At 40.1% G+C, this 23803-nt stretch overlaps 1 protein-coding gene across 1 annotated transcript in view; it reads right to left on the reverse strand.

Moving 5' to 3' along the window:
* The window catches only part of GABBR2 (gamma-aminobutyric acid type B receptor subunit 2), a 1198492-nt gene that overhangs the window by 278106 nt on the left and 896583 nt on the right, over positions 1 to 23803 (reverse strand). The window contains exon 13 of the mRNA XM_073587861.1: positions 5422 to 5544. Within this exon, the coding sequence (XP_073443962.1) occupies positions 5422 to 5544 (123 nt within the window). The remainder of the gene's footprint in view (positions 1 to 5421; positions 5545 to 23803) is intronic.

Below are 23803 nucleotides of genomic sequence, written 5' to 3' on the forward strand. Positions count from 1 at the left end.
AAACACGGAAATAAGGCTGGGAAGTCGCTAGCCAGGGCTGCGAGACTGCAAAAGGCTGCCAAATATGTCTTAGATATTGTACTATCTACAGGGATCTCCCGATTAAAACTCCCTATTGAGATAGCCTCTGCCTTCCAAAAGTATTATGCCTCTCTGTATAATATAAATGATAGAAACTCTCACTCTAACCAATCAGAATTCAGGTCTCGTATTACAAAATACATCAAAACCTCAGGACTGCCTTCTCTTCAGGAGTTTGAAGTGGCATCCTTGGAAGAACCAATCACAGACCAGGAAATCACATATGCAATTTCCTCTTCCAGGTCAGGGAAAGCTCCAGGCCCGGATGGGTTCTCCCTTGCTTATTATAAAAAGCTGCGGGAAAAGTTGACCCCTCACTTAAAAAATGCATTCAACGCCATGGCGGTGACCCCGTCGCCTCCAGAAGACGCTCTTAGAGCGATTATAACAGGATTCCACAAGCCGGGGAAAGACCCCTCGCAGTGTTCCATCTACCGCCCAATCTCGTTACTAAATGTAGACACTAAGCTATTCGCTAAGATTTTGGCAGCTAGATTGTCTCCCCTAGTGTGTAATCTCATTCAAACGGACCAGGCTAGTTTTGTGTTGGAGCGAGAAGCTCGGGACAACACCATCAAAGCAATAAATCTAATATATAAAGCTAAACTCTCTGGCTCTCCCTTAATGTTGCTCTCGACGGACACAGAAAAAGTGCTTGATAGAGTTGATTGGACATTTATGGAAGAAACTCTGATTCATATAGGTCTGGGAGAGAAGATGCTACAATGGGTGATGTCCCTGTACTCGACACCGTCTGTTAGGGTGCGGGTGAACGGCATCCTCTCTGACTCTTTCAGCATTAAAAATGGCACCCGTCATGGTTGCCTCCTCTCCCCATTAATATTTGTTTTGACTCTTGAACCCCTGCTTCGATGCATAATAGCGAATATAAATATAGGGGGATCAACTATGCATAAAATCACAGCTTATGCAGACGACTTGCTGTTTTTCATTCCTAAACATGAGATTTCCCTCCCTAATCTCACAAAGAAGTTGGAGAAATATTCCAATCTCTCAAATTTTAAGATTAATCAATCTAAATCGGAAGTTTTGAATATCAATTTATCCCCCTCACTTATGGACTGACTAAGGGCTGCTTTTGGTTATAGGTGGTCCTCACAGGCCTTGGATTATTTGGGTCTATGTATTACAGCAGATATTCAAGCATTATACAAATGTAATTTCCCAAACCTTATTAATTCTATTCGTACAGATTGTGTCAGATGGGCAAAATTAACCTTTACTTGGTTGGGCAGATGCCAGTTGTTTAAAATGAATGTACTGCCCAGAATTCTATACTATCTACAGTCTTTGCCTATTAAAATACCATTTTCCTTTTTTAAGTCAATCAATAGGATCCAAACTAAATTCATATGGAATGGAAGAGGTTCAAGACTTAGTCGTTCGGTGTTATGTAGGTCTAGAGTGGAGGGTGGAGTGGGTCTCCCTGACATTAAGTTGTATCATCTGGCGAGTCACCTCACACGGGTTGTAAACTGGTGTAGAAATGGGGAAAATAAATTATGGGTACAGATCGAACAGAGCTTTACCTCCTGGCCCCTACATTTTCTCCCTTGGGTGGCGATAAAGGACCTGGAAGGCTTGAGGAACCATCCTATCATAAGGCCTACATTACATAGTTGTGACAGCTACTTGTACTATCAAAAGTAATCCCTAACGACTCAGCACTCACACTGATACTAAGTTATCCGACCTTTAAACCAAGTGTTTCAGACACAATATTCAAGTCATGGATCGAGGCAGGAATTGAGTGGAGAGTTGGGAGGATGGGGATGAGTGGCCATCAACTGAATCTCTTGGAGCTATGTCTGCTCCGGTCCCTCTTGGGCTTTGGAGATGCTTACAGCTTAAACACTTTTTTAGTAGGCTCCCTCCTAAAAATAGGTTTTGTAAAACTAGAACCCTATTTGAAAATATCTGCATTGGTTCCGGCACATATAGACATGCTTTGTCTACAATATACGCAATGCTAATCTCGTCACCAGAACCGAGACCGCCCCCTTACATGACACAGTGGGAGAGCGACTTGGGGCTAGATCTTAACATGGAACAGGGAGCTAGAATATTCACTCTCGCACATACAACATCAATCAGTTCCAGGTTTCAGGAGGCAAGCTATAAATTGTTGACACGCTGGTATAGAGTCCCCACTCGCCTTAATAAAATGTTTCCATCCTTAAATCCTTTGTGCTGGAGGTGTGGCGAGGCAGAAGGCTCACTTATTCATAACTTCTGGGAGTGCAGAGTGCTCAATCCCTTTTGGTCTAGGGTTAGTAGCATCATACGTAAAGTTACAGATTATGAGGGCGAGTTGGGTTCGGCTCGGTTTTTGCTGCATCACTGCGGGATCCCCACTAACACTTACAGGCGCTCTCTTCTAAGATTCCTGATAATGGCGGCTCGCACCTGTATTCCCCTGGCGTGGAAGAGAACAGTATGTCCCTCGGTTGCCTAATGGATCACAAAGGTGAATGACCTAATGCATATGGAAGATCTAACTGCGTCCTTACATGAGAACTATGCAAAGTTCAGAGATACTTGGTCTAGCTGACTAGAATATCAACAATCAGAGGAATATAGATCTTATCGTAGAGAGATTGTATGATCAGTGATTATCAAAATAAAGAAGACAGTGAGCATTGAACAGCGTTCTTCTTCCCTCCCCCTGTTACCCTCTCTTATCCTTTTTTTTCTTTTTTTTCTTCTCTTTTCTCTTGTATTAAATTTCTATATTGAGTAGTTTATCTTCTCTTTCCATCTCTTTTCTTTATTTCTTCTAATACCGTGTAAAGGTGATTAGTTATTTGATATTGTTTATACACACAATATGTAAGAATATTGATGGTCCAGTCACTGACTTTTATTGCTGTGTAGTATTTGTTATACTGTTCTGATTTTTCTGAAGTAAAATTCCATAAATAAAGAATTATAAAAAAAAAAGAAGCTCATAAAGACTGAACGTTTGCACAGGAAGTCATTTTGGTATTGCAGTGTATATGTTAATCCTTGTTAGCATTTCTAAATACTTATTCAAGTGGATTTCAGCCAGAGTACACCTGAAAAAGACATTGTGTGTAGTGATGAGCAAGTATACTCGTTGCTCGTGTTTTCCCGAGCATGCTCGGGTGTCCTCCGAGTATTTTGGCGTGCTCAGAGATTTAGTTTGTGTCGATGCAGCTGCATGATTTGTGGCTGCTGGACAGACTGAATACATCTGAGGAATGCCTATTTGTTAGGGAATCCCCACATGTATTCAGGCTGTCTATTAGCCATAAATCATGCAGCTACTTCGACAAAAACTAAATCTCCGAGCACACCAAAATACTCGGATATCACCCGAGCATGCTCGGGAAAAACCCGAGCAACGAGAATACTCGCTCATCACTAATTGTGTGAACATTCCATTAAAGTGACTATTGCTCTATCAGCACTAGGTCTTGTTTAGGTTCAAGATTTTATGCTGATCCATTTGTTAATATAGTGTTATGACAGAACTGTTTTTGTCTAGCACAAAGTTTCAAATCTACGGCATAACTAAAATTGACCGATTTGCCTTTTTTTCTCTGTGTTTTATGTCCAATGCACACAAATTATATAAGCATGTGTATAACAAAACAGCTATAATTGCAATCATTTTCTGGAACAATCTCAAGCATGCCAACACTTTTGGCAAAGATTGTAAATGTGCCCCTGCTGTGTACTGTGTAATGACTGTGCCTGACTGTGTAGGGACATGGTCTGATCATACCACAGCTCCTGGGTAGGGGAGGAAGCAAAAGAGAAGATACAGACATTACAGCAGAAATCACAGCTGATTCTATCTATGAGGTAAAACATTGGTAAAAAATTAGGCAGTGAAATGTTTTACCTCACAGAAAGCAGCGTCAGCGATACCATGCTGTCCTGTCTGTATATTATTTCTTCTTCCCTTGTCCAGGAGCTGTGTGGTCAGATACTGTCACTACACAGTACACAGCAGGGGCACATTTATAAGATTATCCCAGCACAGGAACATTTTATTCAATCTCACCCAATTGTGGAGATTATTTGTATTTCATGATCTTTTGATTTAAATGTACTTTAGTCATGGTAAAATGGTGTTAATAGGCGTTTGTCAATTTTACAATAGACTACAGTCCGATAGTCTTGCAATATTATAAAAACTATGAAGTAATGACAGGTTTTAGTCCTCTAAGGACTTTTCTAAAAAAAATGTGGAAAACAGTTAAATTTAAAAATATATATATATAAAAACTATAATCTAAAATTAAATTCCCATTACTCAAAACAAACACTTAAGCAATCTTAAAAACAATAAAAAACACAGTATTTTCATATTCATCTCTATTCTATAGAATGTATTTATTTCATACCTAAAAAACAAAAAGAGATCACAAAATTGTATGTACCAGACATTCAACCAAAGAAAACAATAGCTAACCCTGGCAAAAAAATGCTCCCACACAACTCATTCAATAGACAAAAAGTTATAGCCCTTAGAATATAGCAACACTTTTTTTTATTTAAATAGTAAAATATAAAAGACTATATAAATTTGAAATCACTGTAACCTGTCTTTTTTTGTAGACCAAAGCTAGGATGTCTTTTTATGGCATTTTTTAAATTCCACTTGGAATTTTTCTCTAATGGTCACAGCTAGAATTACAACTCATCCTACAAAAAACATGCTCTCATGCAGCAAAGTTGCTGAAAAATTAAAGAAAAATGTGAAAGGAAATGAAAAAGATGGGATAAATGAAAGTAAAAAAAAAGTTAGTACTCTAAATTTACTATAAATAAATTGACATAGGCAGTCTAAATATTATTTAAAGTGGAACTGTCACCTTTCATCAGATTTCTGTTTTTCATATATAAATGCATTCTCCAAAATATAAGAAGTCTTAGAATTGACATTATGAGGTTCCTCTGTTATTTCTGTTGGAAATATATAAATTAATTGACAATTGGGTGTTACATCTTGGGGGTGTGTCCTTGCAAGGTCTGACATGATCAATGAATCACTTTATATAGGGACACATCCCTTTGACGCCCAATTGTCAATTTAATGATACATATCTTGGATCACTAACAGAAGAATTGCAAAAAAGAGAAGATGCTGCAGAATTGTTCTTTGTGGGGAATGCAAGAGACATGTCAGGAGAGCTGACAGTTCCTGTTTAAGACCGTTTCTGGGATAGGTAGCATGGATTTGGTAGTCTATATATGGGACAATATTGGACCTGGTTTGAGGAAAACAAATTTTGCTCAGCGGTGAACAATCAGTTTAAGCTAATATAATGAATAAAACTGGTATCTTACCTCAAGGTTGTATTCTTCAACTGTCCTTTTTAAAGGGTCAACTATTTGCCAACATATCAAAATACATAGATCAATCAATAACATTCCACCGACTATTATCAGAAGCTTCTGATCTTTTATGATCTAAAAAAAAACAGTAAATAACAGTAAATAAATATACTAGAGAAGTGGCATGCCTTTTTTTTTTACAACCGATAATTAATTGACACGATGAGAAATATATATCAAGAAAAATATTCCTGTTTTTTCTGTTCTTGGTTGTATTCTAATTCATTTTCTCCCAAGACAAAAGCCCGAATCTCAGGTATATTGCTATGATCCTTAAATTGTATTGGCCACATTATCTTTATTTTAACAGATGTGTTGAGGACATCTTGTGGCACTCACTATTATACAGTGGCATGTAAAAGTTTGGGCACCACAATTCAAAATTGCGAACAGTTAAGCAAGTCGAGGATGAAATGATCTCTAAAAGGTCTGAAGTTAAGATGACACATTTGCTTTGTATTTCAAGATATATATATATATATATATATATATATATATATATATATACATATATATATATGTTTTACATTTTAAAATTACAAAAAGGAAAATGGGCTGATACAAAAGTTTGGGGAGCCTTGGAGATTTGTGTGCTCAGATAACTTTGACCAAGGTTTCAAACCTTAATCAGCCTGTTAGGGTTATGGCTTGTTCACTAACATTGTTAGAAAAGGCCAGGTGATGCAAATTTCCCAGCTTTAAAAAAAACTAGCCTCCTCTAACCTTGTGCTAAAAAACTGGAGCCAGTGGTTCTTCTAGGCCTCCACCTAGCACCTCTGGCGCATCTCTGCAGCCCCCCTGCTTGTCCCATGGTCACCTTTCCTTCCTATAGCCATCACATGGTACCGCTCATTAAAGTCATGAATATGCACATATTTATGACTTTAATGAGCGGTACCACGTGACCGCTGAAGGAAGACCGTGGGAGAACGGGGCTGCACAGACGCACCAGGGGGAAGTAAGTATATGCTATATTCACCTGTCCCGGTTCCAACGCTGCTCGCCGCTGTCTGCCTGCCTGGTGTCTTGATAATTGCCAATAATTTCCATCTGTTGTCTATTCTATTTGCACAACAGCATGTGAAATTGATTGTCAATCAGTGTTGCATCCTAAGTGGACAGTTTCATTTCACAGAAGTTTGATTTATTTGGAGATATATTCTGTTGTTTAAGTGTTCCCTTTATTTTTTTGAGCAGTGTATATATATATATACACATATAATATATATAGATATAATATGTATATGTAATACATACATAATATATATATAGTAAGGTAGCGCTCACTGAGTGTATTGGGGAACGCCCGCTTGGCAGCGCTATAACATACAGGAAGACACAATTTCCTTAAACGCTCTCCTGGGTTTATTGCTCCATATCCCCAGCAGCACACAGGGTAGTCAGCCTTTAGGTCCGGCAACATAAAAATAATAATGTCCATAAACAGGGCTTTGCTCCCTCAGACCCTGTTCACACACAGGTCAGGGCAATGTCCGTTAAACACTCAGTTCCATAGGACAGTACAGTCTCTTACTGACCGGGGTCAGTGCCACTCACGGTTGTCTGACCATCCACTCTGGAGGTATCTCACAGACCTTGCTCCTCTGGTTCAGGAAAGCCAGCACTGCTTCCCCAGGCTGTGTGATATCCAGCAAGCAGGGTTGGCCAGGAGCCACACACATAGGAGGCCTTCTACCTCCCAGGTCACAGACAACTCTGTAGTGTCCCACCTGGACACATGGAAATCTGTGCACAATCCAGACTCCCAACACTCTCTCATGTGCTAAATACACCTTCATTATGTAGGCTGTAACCCCACCTACATGTGAGGTATGGATCACATGGCTGGTCACCTGGTCATGACCTCACGGCAGGTCCCGAATATACCTGCAGCTCCGGAAGGAAAACAGGGCTACAGCCAGCACCCTCACCCAAAGGTGAGGTCATATGGGTAGCCTGACCCTCCCATCTCTCATAGCTACTCGCAACCCAGACCCAGGTGCACTATCCGTTATCTTAGTGCTCACGTGCACTAATAATAAAACACTCCGGGTTGCATCTCAGGGAGCATCCATCCCTGTGACATATATCGGCCATTCACAACCCTGCCAGTCACTGTTTCTGCATCCTTACAGAAGGAACACCTGTATGCATGACCTGGGGAGCCCACATAGCGCCCCCTAGCTGTCACAGGGGTCACTGCACTACAATATATATATATGATGGAAGCTGCAGATGTGAAGACACGAAAGCTCCTCACAATGCATGGAGGTCTCCACCCTAAGTCTAGCACTCAAAGATTGTATGTCAACAGAAAGGAGGATGGTTGAGGCTTGATAAGCATCCAAGCCACCATCACGGATGAAACAAGGAGTATCCAGGAATACATCAGAAGAATGGCGCCAAAAGATGAGATGGTGAGAGAAAGCCTAAGGCAGCAATAACAATTAATCTGGAAGGAAGAACATGATCATGAAGAGTCACGGTAAGACAAGCCGCTGCATGGGATGTACCATCGACAGATAATGGAAGTGGCTGACATGGAGAAATCCTACCAATAGCTGGAGAAAGCTGGACTCCGAGACAGCACAGAGGCACTAATTATAGCAGCACAAGAGCAAGCACTAAGTACCAGATCCATAGAAGCAGGAATATGCCACACAAGACAAGACAAGACCCAAGTTGCAGACTTTCATTTCCTATTCTGACAAGAACAATATTTCACTGACTGTTTTTAAACAATATTTTACATCACAAAATGTATCCTCTGTGATCTCCTGCTGTAAAGTCAGTATTGACTTTTGCTTCCACCCCTGCCCAGGAGCTGTGATATGTCTTGTACATGGTCAGACACAGAGGTGAGAGATAGAGCACAGGGCGGAGACAGCTCAAACGGGACAGCACATGAGGGGAGAATACAGCACAGGAAGGAGAGAGACAGCAGACAAGGGGGATAGCACATGGGGTAGAAAGGTCAAACAAGAGAGAACAGACAGAAGTCAGCACATGGGGAAAAATAGAGTGGATAGGTGGGTGAGCACATGGGTGGAGAGATTCTCAACCCTGCAAAGCCTGCCCCCATCGTGACATTACCGCCCTCCTGATGCGATAGCATGGGGCTTCCATCTAGTATATATATACTACCGTTCAAAAGTTTGGGGTCACCCAGATAATTTTGTGTTTTCCATGAAATCGCATACTTTTATTAATCAAATGAGTTGCCAAATGAATTTAAAATCTATTCCAGACATTGACAAGGTTCAAAAAAAGATTTTTATTTGAAATAATAATTTCCTCCTTCAAACTTTGCTTTCGTCAAAGAATGCTCCCTTTGCAGCAATTACAGCATTGCAGACCTTTGGCATTCTAGCAGTTAATTTGCTGAGGTAATCTGGAGAAATTTCACCCCATGATTCCAGAAGCCCCTCCCACAATGACGTAATTGCTTTTATACTATTGGAAGTGATGAAATAAAAGAAAATGGATTTTATGGACTTACAGTGCTGGACTTATTTTTTTTAAAAACAAATGTAATGCTCCAGATTCTCAACTAGCTCAAAGGAAGGTCAGGTTCTCTAATTAGCCAAACTGTTTTCAGCTGTGCTAACATACTTGCATAAGGGTTTTCAAGAGTATTCTAACCATCCATTAGCCTTCTTACACAGTTAGCAAACACAAAGTACCATAAAAAAACTGGAGTGATGGTTGCTGGAAATGGGCCTCTATACACCTATGAAGATATTACATTACAAACCAGACATTTGCAGCTACAAAAGTCATTTATCACATTAACAATATATAGAGTGTATTTCTGAATCATTTAATGTTCGCTTCATTGGAAAAAACTGTGCTTTTCTTTCAAAAATAAGGAAATTTGTAATAGACCCTAAACTTTTGAACGATAGTATATATATATATATATATATAAATAATATATATATATATATATATATAATTTATATACATATATATTATATAGATAGATATAATATATATATATTTAATATATATTAAATATCTATCATATATATATACACACACACATCAGTGACAAATTCAATGAGTATAGTGTGTGTGCAAAATTATTGACATGTATTTAATAAATAAATGATTATTTCATGGAAAAAATGGTGTGGGGGTCCCCCTATAATTTATAGCCAGCAATAGCTATGCAGACAGCTGAGAGCTGATATTTATAGCCTATGAAGGGGCCATGGATAGTGCCCCTCCCCCCGGCTACAAACACCAGCTCTCAGCCACCCCAGAAAAGGCACATCTATAACATGTGCCAATTCTGGCACATAGCCTTGCTCTTCCCAGTGCCCTGTAGCGGTGGGATATGGTGTAATAGTTGAGGTGTTGATGTCACCTTTGTGACATCAAGCTCCGAGGTTAGTAATGAAGATGCGCCAATTAGATGCCCTCATTACTAACCCCAAATGGTCAAATAGTAAATAAAATAGACACCCATTAAAAAATCCTTTATTTGAAATAAACACACAGATTCCTTTATTGTTTTTAATTAAACCATATTTACAATTTCTGCTAATTCCCTGAAGCCCTCATTCTCCTGTAAAAAAGAAAAAATATATCAAATCAACTACATAAAATACCTGTCCGGCGTCCAGTCCCATGCTGTAATCCATATCTAGGGGATATACAGTTTACAACTGGGAGTGGTGCTAATGCGACCCCCTGGCTGTAAACCACTGATGAATGAATGAGATGATGCCAGCGCAGACTCAGTGAATAGCGCTGATGTCATTGAGTCTGTGCTCTCTCACTGCCTGAACTCTTGAGCGTGGGAAAATGACAGTTGATTTTCCCATGCTCAAGAGTTCAGTGGGTGTCAGGCTTTGAGTGTGCGCAACATCAGTGACATCACCTCTATTCACTGAAGCTGTTCTCGCAGCCAGTATGAACTGCTGTGACCTCAGGACCGTGGGAAAAATGCTGGTCCTGAGCTCACAGCAGTTCAGGGCAGCTGCGAGAACAGCTTCAGTGAATAGAGATGATGTCACTGATGCTGCTCATACTCACGGTCTGACCCCCACTGAACTCTTGAGCGTGGGAAAATCAACTGGTATTTTCCCATGCTCAAGAGTTCATCTCAGTTCAGACAGTGAGGGAGCGCAGACTCAGTGACATCACTGCTAATCACTGAGTCTGTGATGGCATCAAATCATTCATTCATCAGTGGTTTACAGCCGGGGGATCGCATTAGCATCAGTCCCAGTTGTAAACTGCATATCCCATAGATATGGATTACGGCATGGGACTGGATGCCGGACAGGTATGGTATATTGTTGGTTTGCTACTTTTTTCTTTTTAACAGGAGATCGAGGGCGTCACATGGATTAGCTGAATAATAAAGATGGCAAACTGTGTTTATTGTTTTATTTCATTGAAAGACTTTATTCTGGCTGTGCCTTTATGTATTTAACCCTTTACAAACTATAGGATTAGTAATGGATAGGTATCTTATTGACACCTCTCCATTACTAAGCCAGGCTTAATGTCACCTTAAAATGCATAGGTGACATTAACCCCTTATTACCCCATATACCACCCGCTACAGGGCAGTGTGAAGAGAAAGGCTAAGTGCCAGAATTGGCACATCTTATAAATGCGCCTTTTGTGGGGTGTCTGGAGGAAGACATTTTTAGCCTGGGGGGGCAATAACCATGGTCCCTTTCTAGGCTATTAATATCTGCCCTCAGTCACTGGCTTTCCCTCTATAGTGCAGAAAATTGCGTGGGATACCACTCCATTTTTTCCATGTAGACATTCTTTTATTAAAGGCATACAGGACCCAAATTTTACACACACATACTACTAACAGTATTAGTCACTGACATCTATAAATCTAACTGCTCTGCATGGGTTTACTGTATGTAAACTATGTCTCCTATCCTTTCGGCTTTTCCATTGATTTTACAGAAGCCAACAAATTAATTATTGGCTATTCTGCTATCTCCCTATGAAATATAAAGATATATATAAGGAAAAAAGGAAAAAAAAAATAGGCAGTACTCAAATTGAATGTGAAAACAGTGGATACATTACTGATCCTCAGGTGGCAACGTTTCAACGGTGACCCGTCTTTGTCAAGCGTTGAAACGTTGCCACCTGAGGATCAGTAAAGTATCCACTGTTTTCACATTTAATTTGAGTGCTGCCTATTTTTTTTTCCTTTTGATAATTTGGCTGTTTGGACACTGCTGAACAGGTTTTGCACATACTACATTATTTTGATAGTGCTGCCCTTTTTTCTTGATATATATATATATATATATACATTTATATATACACACACACAAAACGATGTGTACAGTTGTGTTTTACAATGCTATTTTAACATGAGTTTTTACATAGAGAGAACTGCTGTATGTAAAAGCTCATTTTAAAATCGCATTGCATACGGAGTGCATACGCATGTCATATATGGATGTTCCGTGGAAAAATTGCATGGAAATTGCAATACACTCGCATGACACTCTCATAAAACTCACATAGCACTCATCCATTTTTTCGGTCTGGAAATCAGACCGGTTTTTTTCTCACATATGGGTATGAGCCCTAAAAGTGGGACACAGAGCACAGAACAGGGTGATACCCTATGGAGGGAGAGTAGGAGAGTGCTGGTTATGCTCAACTGGTGGAGTGGTGACAGGCACAACTCCTATGTAGGCATGAAGAAAACAGCTGCTGCTGTCCCATGGCTGGTGGATAAATCCTCCAGGAGATATTGCATCCAGTTATATGAACGTGTAGGCAGGCTACACAGCTGGAGTAAATGAATTCTTCTCTTTATTGAGTGAAAAAGACAAATGTGCAAAGCATGACAAAAGATGGGTTGTGAAAAGTCCAAACTGGATGCCAATTACATAGGCAAAACCCGTAGGTGGCTTCTCCGTTAAATATCCCACATCTGACTTCTATTCACTGGCCAATCCTGGGTTCTTATCCCACTTCTCCTAAATTGCAATCATTTGTCCTCTATTTACATTTAATCATCAATAAGTATGGTTATCCTTATTTTTTTCTCTAAATTTAATCAATTTGAAATTGCCAGTTGAACTTCCCTCACCTTCCCAATTCATCTATTGGTTTAAGTGTTCCTGTGGGTGTTCCCGCTATAATTTACATCTATTTTGCGCCTTAAAAAACTAATATGTGGTCAGTCATGTTTTGCACATTTGTTTGTTCAAATGGCGTGGAAATACGTTGTGAATAAAAAAACTTTATTCTCATCATCATCTCTGAAAAATTGATTTACTCCAGCAGCGCAGCCCACCTATGTCTTCATCCAACAAGAAAAAGAGTAAAAAAGACTGGTGCACGGCATTGTTCCAGGCAAGACTTTAACCCCTTTACCCCCAAGGGTGGTTTGCATGGTAATGACCAGGCCAACTTTTACAATTCTGACCAGTCTTTTATGAAGTAATAACTCTGGAACGTTTCCAAGGATCCTGGTGATTCTGACATTGTTTTCTCGTGACATATTGTACTTCATGATAGTAGTAACATTTCTTTGATACAACTTGCGTTTATTTGTGAAAAAAACGGAAATTTGGCGCAAAATTTTGCAATTTTCCAACTTTGATTTTTCATGCCCTTAAATCACAGAGATATGTCACAAAAAAATTATAAGGGTTAAAATTTGACCAGTGATTTCTCATTTTTACAACAAAATTTACAAAACCATTTTTTTAGGGACCACATCACATTTGAAGCCACTTTGAGGGGTCTATATGATAGAAAATATCCAAAAGTGACACCATTCTAAAAACTGCACCCCTGACAGTACTCAAAACCACATTCAAGAAGTTTATTGACCCTTCAGGTGCTTCATAGGAATTTTTGGAATGTTTAAAAATAAATGAACATTAACGTTTTTTCACAAAAAAATTTACTTCAGATCCAATTTGTTTTATTTTACCAAGGGTAACAAGAGAAATTGCAAGGGACGCACCCATGCTGTAGTATCAAAACATGCTTGAAGACAATCTTGACAGAGGTTTTCTCCAAAACAGCAGTGTGGCACACAGTGTGCATTGCAGTGATAGGCTTCAAACCCCGGGAACGTTGAGTCGTCAAAGCAAAAACATTAGCAGTCTTGCAGTGCTGGAGTCCTGGGTTCCAACTCCACTAAGGACAGCATCTAAAAAGAAGTTGTTGCACAATTTGTCCTAAGTACGCTGATACCCCATATATGCAGGTAAACCACTGTTTGGGCGCATGGCAGAGCTCGGAAGGAGCGTAGTTTTACTTTTCAATGCAAAATTGGCTGGAATTGAGATCAGACGCCATGCCGCATTTGGAGTGTCCCTGATGTGTATAAACATTGGAAACCCCCCAATTCTAACTCCAACCCTAACCCCAACACACCCCCAACCCTAACCATAACCCTAACAACAAACCTAACCCTAACACACCCTACCCCTAATCCCAACCCTAGTGTCATGTCACCGTCAGACTCAGGGCCTGCTGTCCCGGCCTCGGCCACTAGGAGGCGCCGGACTGTCACATCACATTTAGACTCAGGGCCTGCTGTCCCGGCCTCGACCACTAGGAGGCGCCGGACTGTCCCATCACCGTCTGACTCGTGGCCTGCTGTTCCGGCCTCGGTCTCTGGGAGGCGCTGTGCTTCAACCCCGAGTGATGGCGGCGATAGTTATGAGGCTCCTGCGCAGGCGTCCGCTGGATGCAGGCTTCGCTCTTCGGTCAGTCATGAAGGGGCTGGTGCATCACCATCCAGCCTGGTCCTGGGGGCGGTCCGGATGACATCATCAGCCCAGGAGCCTGTGAGGGATGACCTGATCCCTCAAATACCTTGGGACTGCTCTTGCAGGCCGCCGGATATATTCCTGGTTCCCCTGTGTGTTACTGTGTGAATTACTGTTTGACTGACTCTGACTTTTGCCTGGACTTCTGACCCTGCTTCTGCCTAACGATTCTGTACCTCTGCGACTCTCCTGGTTTATGACTCTGACTTCGGCCTGGATTCTGACTCTGCTCCTGCCTAACGATTCTGTACCTCTGCGACTCTCCTGGTTTATGACTCTGACTTCTGCCTGGATTCTGACTCTGCTTCTGCCTAACGATTCTGTACCTCTGCGACTCTCCTGGTTTATGACTCTGGCTTCGGCCTGGAATCTGACTCTACTACTGTCTACTGTTTTTATACCATTTCTGCCCGACTGGTTTAGTCTCCGATATCATTGCCTCTGTGTCCTGCATTGGAACACCTTTCTGGCGACCGTCCTGCTCTGGTCATTGCTCCTATTCAGACAGCGCCTCCTGGGCTCTGCTATAAATCCAGATCCCTGTATAGGGGTAAAGGGTATCAGTGTTTCTTGGGGTGTTGTCTGGCTGCAGCCCAGACCGCAGGCAGACGTCACACCTAGCCCCTGATGTGCCTAAACAGTGGAAAGCCCCCACAAGTGACACAATTTTGGAAATTAGACCTCCTAAGGAACTTATCTAGATATGTGCTGACTACTTTGAACTCCCAAGTGCTTCACAGAAGTTTATAATGTAGAGCCATAAAAATTAAAAATAATATTTTTTTCACAAAAATTATATTTTGCCACCAATTTTTTATTTTCCCAAGGGTAACAGGAGAAATTGGACCCCAAAAGTTGTTGTGCAATTTGTCCTGAGTATGCTGATACCTTATATGTGGGGGTAAACCACTGTTTGGGCGCATGGCAGAGCTCAGAAGGGAAGGAGCGACGTTTGAACTTTCAATGCAAAATTGGCTGGAATTGAGATCAGACGCTATGTCGCGTTTGGTGAGCCCCCGATGTGCCTAAACAGTTGAAACCCCCCAATTCTAACTCCAGCCCTAACCCCAACACATCCCTAACCCTAATCCCAACCCTAACCACAAACTTAACCCTAACACACCCCAACCCTAATCCCAACCATAACCGTAATCCTAACTTTAGCCCCAACCCTAACCCTACCTTTAGCCGCTATCCTAAACCTAACTTTAGCCCCAATCCTAACCCCAAGGCTATCCCTAACGGGAAATGGAAATTAATACATTTTTTATTTTATTACTTTTCCCTAAGGGGGGTGATAAAGGGGTTTGATTTACTATTTAAAGCGGGTTTTTATAGCGCTTTTTGTTTGGCAGCTGTCACACACTAAAAGACACTTTATTGCAAAAAATATTTTTTGCATCATCACATATTGAGAGCTATAATTTTTCCATATTTTAACCTACAGAGTCTTGTGAGTTTTTGTTTTTTGCGGGATGAGTTAACATTTTTATTGGTACCATTTTCGGGCATATGACATATTTTTAACGCTTTTTATTCCGATTTTTGTGAGGCAGAATGAACAAAAACTAGCAATTCATGAATTTCTTTTGGGGATGTGCTTATACCATTCAGCGCGTGGTAAAATTGATAAAGCAGCTTTATTCTTCAGGTCAGTATGATGACAGCGATATCTCACTTTTATAATAAAAAACTGTTTTATATAAAAAATAATTATTTTTGCATCGCTTTATTCTGAGAGCTTTAACTTTTTTATTTTTCCGGTGATGGAGCTATATGGTGGCTTGTTTTTTAAGGGACAAGATGACATTTTCGGCGGTACCACTTTTATTTATATCCGTTTTTTTGATTGCATGTTATTCCACTTTTTGTTCAGTGGTTTGATGATAAAGCATTGTTTTTTTGCCTTGTTGTTTTTTTTAATGGTGTTCACAAAAGGGGTTAACTAGTGGGACAGTTTATAGGTCGGGTCGTTACAGATGCGGTAAATATTGATTGTTTCTATTATTTTTAAAAAATATTTTTACAATTATTTAATTTTTTTTAAATTTAATTCTTAGTTTTACATTTTGTCCCACTATGGGACACTCATTTTATGCAGGATGATCGCATCTATAGCATGCAGATCTGCATGCTATAGAAGCAGTCAGCACTGCAGCTTCTATGCACTAACCTCAGAGACTTACTGACATACAGTCATGGCCAAAAGTATTGACACCCCTGCCACTCTGTCAGATAATACTCAGTTTCTTCCTGAAAATGATTGCAAACACAAATTCTTTGGTATTATTATCATCATTTAATTTGTCTTAAATGAAAAAACACAAAAAGAATTGTCCTAAAGTCAAATTGGATATAATTCCACACCAAACATAAAAAAGAGGGTGGACAAAAGTATTGGCACTGTTCGAAAAATCCTGTGATGCTTCTCTAATTTGTGTAATTAGCAGCACCTGTAACTTACCTGTGGCACCTAACAGGTGTTGGCAATAACTAAATCACACTTGCAGCCAGTTGACATGGATTAAAGTTGACTCAACCTCTGTCCTGTGTCCTTGTGTGTACCACATTGAGCATGGAGAAAAGAAAGAAGACCAAAGAACTGTCTGAGGACTTGAGAAACCAAATTGTGAGGAAGCATGAGCAATCTCAAGGCTACAAGTCCATCTCCAAAGACCTGAATGTTCCTGTGTCTACTGTGCGCAGTGTCATCAAGAAGTTTAAAGCCCATGGCACTGTGGCTAACCTCCCTAGATGTGGACGGAAAAGAAAAATTGACAAGAGATTTCAACGCAAGATTGTGCGGATGTTGGATAAAGAACCTCGACTAACATCCAAACAAGTTCAAGCTGCCCTGCAGTCCGAGGGTACAACAGTGTCAACCCGTACTATCCGTCGGCATCTGAATGAAAAGGGACTGTATGGTAGGAGACCCAGGAAGACCCCACTTCTTACCCCGAGACATAAAAAAGCCAGGCTGGAGTTTGCCAAAACTTACCTGAAAAAGTCTAAAACATTTTGGAAGAATGTTCTTTGGTCAGATGAGACAAAAGTAGAGCTTTTAGGGCAAAAGCATCAACATAGAGTTTACAGGAGAAAAAAGAGGCATTCAAAGAAAAGTACACGGTCCCTACAGTCAAACATGGCGGAGGTTCCCTGATGTTTTGGGGTTGCTTTGCTGCCTCTGGCACTGGACTGCTTGACCGTGTGCATGGCATTATGAAGTCAGAAGACTACCAACAAATTTTGCAGCATAATTTAGGGCCCAGTGTGAGAAAGCTGGGTCTACCTCAGAGGTCATGGATCTTCCAGCAGGACAATAACCCAAAACACACTTCAAAAAGCACTAGAAAATGGTTTGAGAGAAAGCACTGGAGACTTCTAAGGTGGCCAGCAATGAGTCCAGACCTGAATCCCATAGAACACCTGTGGAGAGATCTAAAAATGGCAGTTTGGAGAAGGCACCCTTCAAATATCAGGGACCTGGAGTAGTTTGCCAAAGAAGAATGATCTAATATTCCAGCAGAGCATTGTAAGAAACTCATTGATGGTTACCGGAAGTGGTTGGTCGCAGTTATTTTGGCTAAAGGTTGTGCAACCAAGTATTAGGCTGAGGGTGCCAATACTTTTGTCCGGCCCATTTTTGGAGTTTTGTGTGAAATGATCAATGTTTTGCTTTTTGCTTCATTCTCTTTTGTGTTTTTTCATTTAAGACAAATTAAATGAAGATAATAATACCAAAGAATTTGTGTTTGCAATCATTTTCAGGAAGAAACTGAGTATTATCTGACAGAATTGCAGGGGTGTCAATACCTTTGGCCATGACTGTACACTGCACATGACAGGAAGTCTCTCAGCTCTGGAGACCCGGATGTTGTCATGATGACATCGGGTCTCCATGGCAGCGATCGGAAGCCCGCTGTCAGCCCCTCTGCTGGCTCCAGAACACTGCGATCATGTTTGATCGCAGTGTTTCAGGGGGTTAAAGTGCCGGGTGTCAGCGGTGAGAATCAGCTGACACCTGGCCGCGATAAGCCGCACTCCCCCATGAGCGTGGTTGATCGCACATGACATACTATCCCATCCATGGGCATTAAGTCCCAGTGCACATGGACTGGATAGTGCATCAAATGTCAGAAAGGGGTTAAGCATAAACTTACAGAATTTGGCCAAAACCACTGAGTCAAGGTTAAGCCAAGTATACTAGCTGTAGTCAAATATACAATTATTAAACCTATACAGAAAGACTACAAATACCATAAATAATTCAAATATATAGCTATATAATTAACATATAAAGCATTTCAAACATCACCTCAGATATTTGCACCCAACGTACGTTTCATCATAGCTTCATCAGGGAGAAGATACATTCTACTATCATATATTTATTTTAAAGGGTGTTGCAGGTCCGGGTCCGGTGCCTCTCATCTTCTTGCGACGCCGCTCTCCTGCTTGCTTCATCGCTCCCTGGCATCACTTCTGCGGAGGCGTACTTCTCTGCCCTATTGAGGGCAGAGCAAAGTACTGCAGTACTCAGGCACTAGACTTCTCTAACCTTTCGAAGTGCCTGCGCACTGCAGTACTTTGCTCTGCCCTCAATAGGGCAGAGAAGTACGCCTGCACAGGATCACTGGATTAATGCAAACACAATCACTCATTTTTTTATTACTATTGTGTCCATGTACATGTTTTAAATGCTTTTATATATTAATAATAAAGTAATGTCTTTGAATTATTTATGGTATGTGTAGTCTTTCTTTATAAGTTTAATAAAGGTTTTGTGACCAGAGGGAGCACATGAAGAGAGGAGACTAGAGGCCGCCATAACCAAACCCTGGATTGATTATATTCTGAGAAACATTTGCCTCCGTTTCAGCTGCTCTATTACACATTTGCATTTGAAACAAGTATAACCCACAGGACTATAATCAATTGAAAGGATAAATTAAACAATTTCCTTTAATGTCATTTGCACTTTTATACAAATCAATAAATCAATCAATAAATAATACATATTTCCGTTATTTTTTTGTCCTGTCATATGTGCAGAATATACCTAAAGAGAGAATATTTTTTTCTACATTGGAAGGATAAAGTTACCGTAAGTTAAACAAAAAAAACACATTTCCAGAATACAAAACTAATAAAATCTCATCAAGGCAATTCATACAGAATATGGGAGTATTTTGGTCAATATCTAGTATCAAAAAAATGGAACCATAGAAAAAAAACAAAAATGGAAATTTTTGCACAACTCCTGTTTAGCTTTCCATTTCTGGATTTGACTTACAAATACTGTTGCCAAATAATGACCAAAATAGCCCCATGTAAAATTAGATTAATACAGAATTTTAGCTACAATAAGACACACTTTTATTATTTATATTTTTTCCTTTTAGAAATTTTCCTGTTTTTCAGTCTATAATATTTAAATGTCAATCAGCCCCTACTGTGATGCTCCTAGTCTGTTGAGTAAGGATACACTTAATTTCAACAGAAAGTCACTATTATTCCTTATTATCTCAAACAATGATTGTGTCTTAAATTTAGATTAAAGGTCAGTCTCCACAGGCTATGTCCCTGTTCTATGAAAAATGTTCTAGATTTTAGACAGAGCAATGTCTAGTGAGCTCTGCAATCAAAGTAGGCCTAGGGCATAGCCTCTGGTTCAGATAACATTGTTGTATGCTACTGTAAAAAATCTTCTAAAAACTGATGAATCATTTTAAGGCATAACAGCCATATGTTCCATTTTGTGAAATATGTTTAGTGCTGACAAAAATAATCTACTTTTACAACATATTCTTTGTCAAGGTCTAGTCTCCACTATTGATTTTTTTTGCTTATATACATGACTGTAGACTCCTTCTGCCAACCCTTTCCCACAAATCTTGTCTTGTGGAAAAGCAATAGTGCATATTGACTACCATAATAAATACTGAGGGTCTAGTCTTGTGTAAATGTTACCTTAAGTGCCATTATTCCTGCCTGAACAGGTATTGAGACTAAGGATTGCTTTATGCATATTGAGGATTTACCGCCTAAATAAATTCTGTTTAGAATAAGTCATGCAATACCTATACCACTGTATAGTGGTTTCATGTGAGTTATAGCTGCCATTGCTTGTTGAAAGTATGCTATGCTATACTATGGGTGTAGGTCTGCTATTTCAATAGTGGTATACAAGGGCGTACATAAAAATCATGGGGCCCCATGGCAGAAGTTCTAATTGGACACCCCCATCTATAAAAAAAATAACATAATTGTCTGGGTCACAGAAGAGAATATCTCACAACTTTCCAGCCTTTACATAGTAATGTTCCTCCTGTTGAAGTCTTAGATTCCTTTCATTGTCCCCATAAGGTATGATGGCAACAAAAGTGCCCCCAAACACAGTATGATACCACCATGGTGAATTCCACCACATTAGCCTTAACATGCGCAGTATAATGACCCTACTGTACCCTACTTAAATTTCCAAGACAAAGTATGGTGACCTCAACACTGTATAATCCCCCAACCGTGACCCCCACAGAGCCCTACATGCAGTATAATAGGCCTATATACAGTATAATGGTCCCCACACCTTACCACACTGTATAATGGCCCTCACTAGCACTCCAAACAGTATAACGGCCCCCACACAGTATGACGGGCATCATACAAACCTTCATACTGTATAATTGTTTGCATGCAGTATAATGGCCCCCACATAGCAAGTCAAATATAATGACCCAGCATAGCCACCCATATAGTATAATGGATCCTATGTAATCCTCAATATAGTATAATTCACCCCTCATAATCCTCCATATAGTCTAACACACTCCACATAGTCCTCTGTAGAATATAATGCATCACCATGGTCCTCCATACAATATATTACACTTTGCATGGACCCTCATACAATGTAATGCAGCCTCCATGGTCCTCCATACAATATAATGAACCCCACATGGTCTTCCATGTAATATAAAGCTATCCTCATGGTCCTCCATACAATATAATAGACTCCCCATGGTTATTTATACAATATAAGGCACTCCTCATGGTACTCCATACAAAATAATGCCCTTCCCATGGTCCTCCATACAATATAATGCACCCCACATGCTCCTCCATGCAATATAATGCACCTTCCATGATCCTCCATACAATATAATGCACTCCCCATAGTCCTCCATACTACAAAATTCACCCCCTATGGTCCTCTATACAATAAAATACACCCTCCATGGTCCTCAATACAGTGTAATGCACCCTCATGGTCCTCCAAACAATATAATGCACCCCGCATACCATCCATTTTCCAATATAATACATCCTCCATGGGCCTTCTTACAATACAAGGCACCATACCATGGTCCTCCATACAATATAATGATCTTCCCATGTTGCTCCATACAATAAAATGCACCTCACATGGCGCTCAATACCATCCATGGTCCAATATAATACACCTGACATGCTCCTCAATACAGTGTAATGCACCCTCATGGTCCTCCATACAATATAATGCACCCCCCATACCATCCATTTTCCAATATAATACATCCTCCAAGGGCCTTCTTACAATACAAGGCACCACACCATGGTCCTCCATACAATATAATGATCTTCCCATGGTGCTCCATACAATAAAATGCACCTCACATGGTGCTCAATACTATCCATGGTCCAGTATAATACAGCTCTGGCAAAAATTAAGAGACCACTTTCAAATGTTCAGTTTGTCTGATTTTTCTCTTTATAGGTATATTTTTGAGTAGAATGTAAATTGTTCTTTTAGTCTATAAACTTCTGACAACATGTCTCCGAATTTCCAAGCACTAAATTATGTATTTTTTGTCTGAAAAAGAAAAATGGTCAAATAAAAAAACAGTGCTTTCAGACCTCAAATAATGCAAATAAAACAAGTTCATAATCATTTAGAAACAACAATACTAATGTTTTAACTCAGGAAGAGTTCAGAAATCAATATTTTGTGGAATAACCATGATTTTTAAAAACAGCTTTCATGCGTCTTGGCATGCTTGCCACCAGTCTTTCACACTGCTTCTGGTGCAAAAATGTAAGCATTTCTTCTTTGTTTGATGGGTTGTGACTACCCATCATCCTCTTGATTACGTTCCAGAGGTTTTCAATGGGGTTCAGGTCTGGAGAATGGGCTGCCCATGACAGGGTTTTGATGTGGTGGTTGGTGGTTTCTTAATTTTTGCCAGAGCTGTACACCCGACATGGTCCTCCATGCAATATAATGCACCCTCCATGGTCCTCCATACAAAATAATGCAACCTCCATGGTCCCCCCAAAATTATAATGAGCTTTCTTGTTCTTCCATACAATATAATGCATGATGCATGCCCATGGTCTTCAATACTATATAATGCACTCCCCATGGGCATCCATATATTATAACGCACTTCCCATGGCACTCATTACAATATAATAGGCCCTCCATAGTCCTCCATACAAAATAATACAACCTCCTTGGTCCTCCATACTATATAATGCACTCTCAATGGGCATCCACACATTACAGCGCACTTGCCATGGTGCTCCATACAATATAATACACCCACCATGGTCCTCCAAACAATATAATGCTCTCCCCATGGTCCTCCATACCATCCATGATCCAATAGAATACACCCTCCATGGATCTCCATACGATATAATGCACACTCTATGGTGCTCCATACAAAATAATGTCACCCCATTGCCCCTCAAACTATATAATGCACTCTCCATAGTCCTCCATACAATATAATACACCCCCATGGTTGTCCATACTATATAATGCTCTCCTCAAGGTCGTCCATACAATATAATGCATCCCCCATGGTCGTCCACACCATTCATGGTCCAATATAATACACTCTCCATGGTCCTTCACACAAAATAATGGTCTGCTCATGGTCCTCCATACAATATAATGCACCCCCATGGTCTTTCATACAATATAATGAACTTCCCATAGTCCTCCATACAAAATAATGCACCTGCATGGTCCTTCATAATATATATAACACTCCCCATGGGTATCCATACATTATAATACACTTCCCATGTTCCTCCATGCAAAATAATGCACTCTCATGGTCCTCCATACAATATAATGTACTCCCCATGGTCCTCCATACAATACAATATACTCCTTATGATCCTCCATACAATATAATGCACCCCCATGGTTGTCTATACAATATAATGCTCTTCCCATTGTTCTCCATACAATATAATGCACTTCTCATGGTCCTCTATACAATATAATGCACCCCCGATCCTTCATACAATATAATGTACCCCCCATGGACTTTCATACATTAAAATGCACCCTCCATGGTCCTCTATACATTATAATAAGCCCTCCATGGTCCTCCATACAATATAATGCATCCTCCATGGTCCACTATACAATATAATGCAACCTCCATGGACCTCCCAACAATATAATGTTATCACTATGGTCCTCCTTACAATAAAATGCACCCCCCATGGTCCTCCATACCATCCAGGGTCCAATACAATACACCATCCAT

The sequence above is a fragment of the Dendrobates tinctorius genome, unplaced genomic scaffold (genome assembly GCF_039654945.1).
Source record: "Dendrobates tinctorius isolate UK_male_01 unplaced genomic scaffold, ASM3965494v1 ptg000102l, whole genome shotgun sequence".
Classification (NCBI taxonomy): domain Eukaryota; kingdom Metazoa; phylum Chordata; class Amphibia; order Anura; family Dendrobatidae; genus Dendrobates; species Dendrobates tinctorius.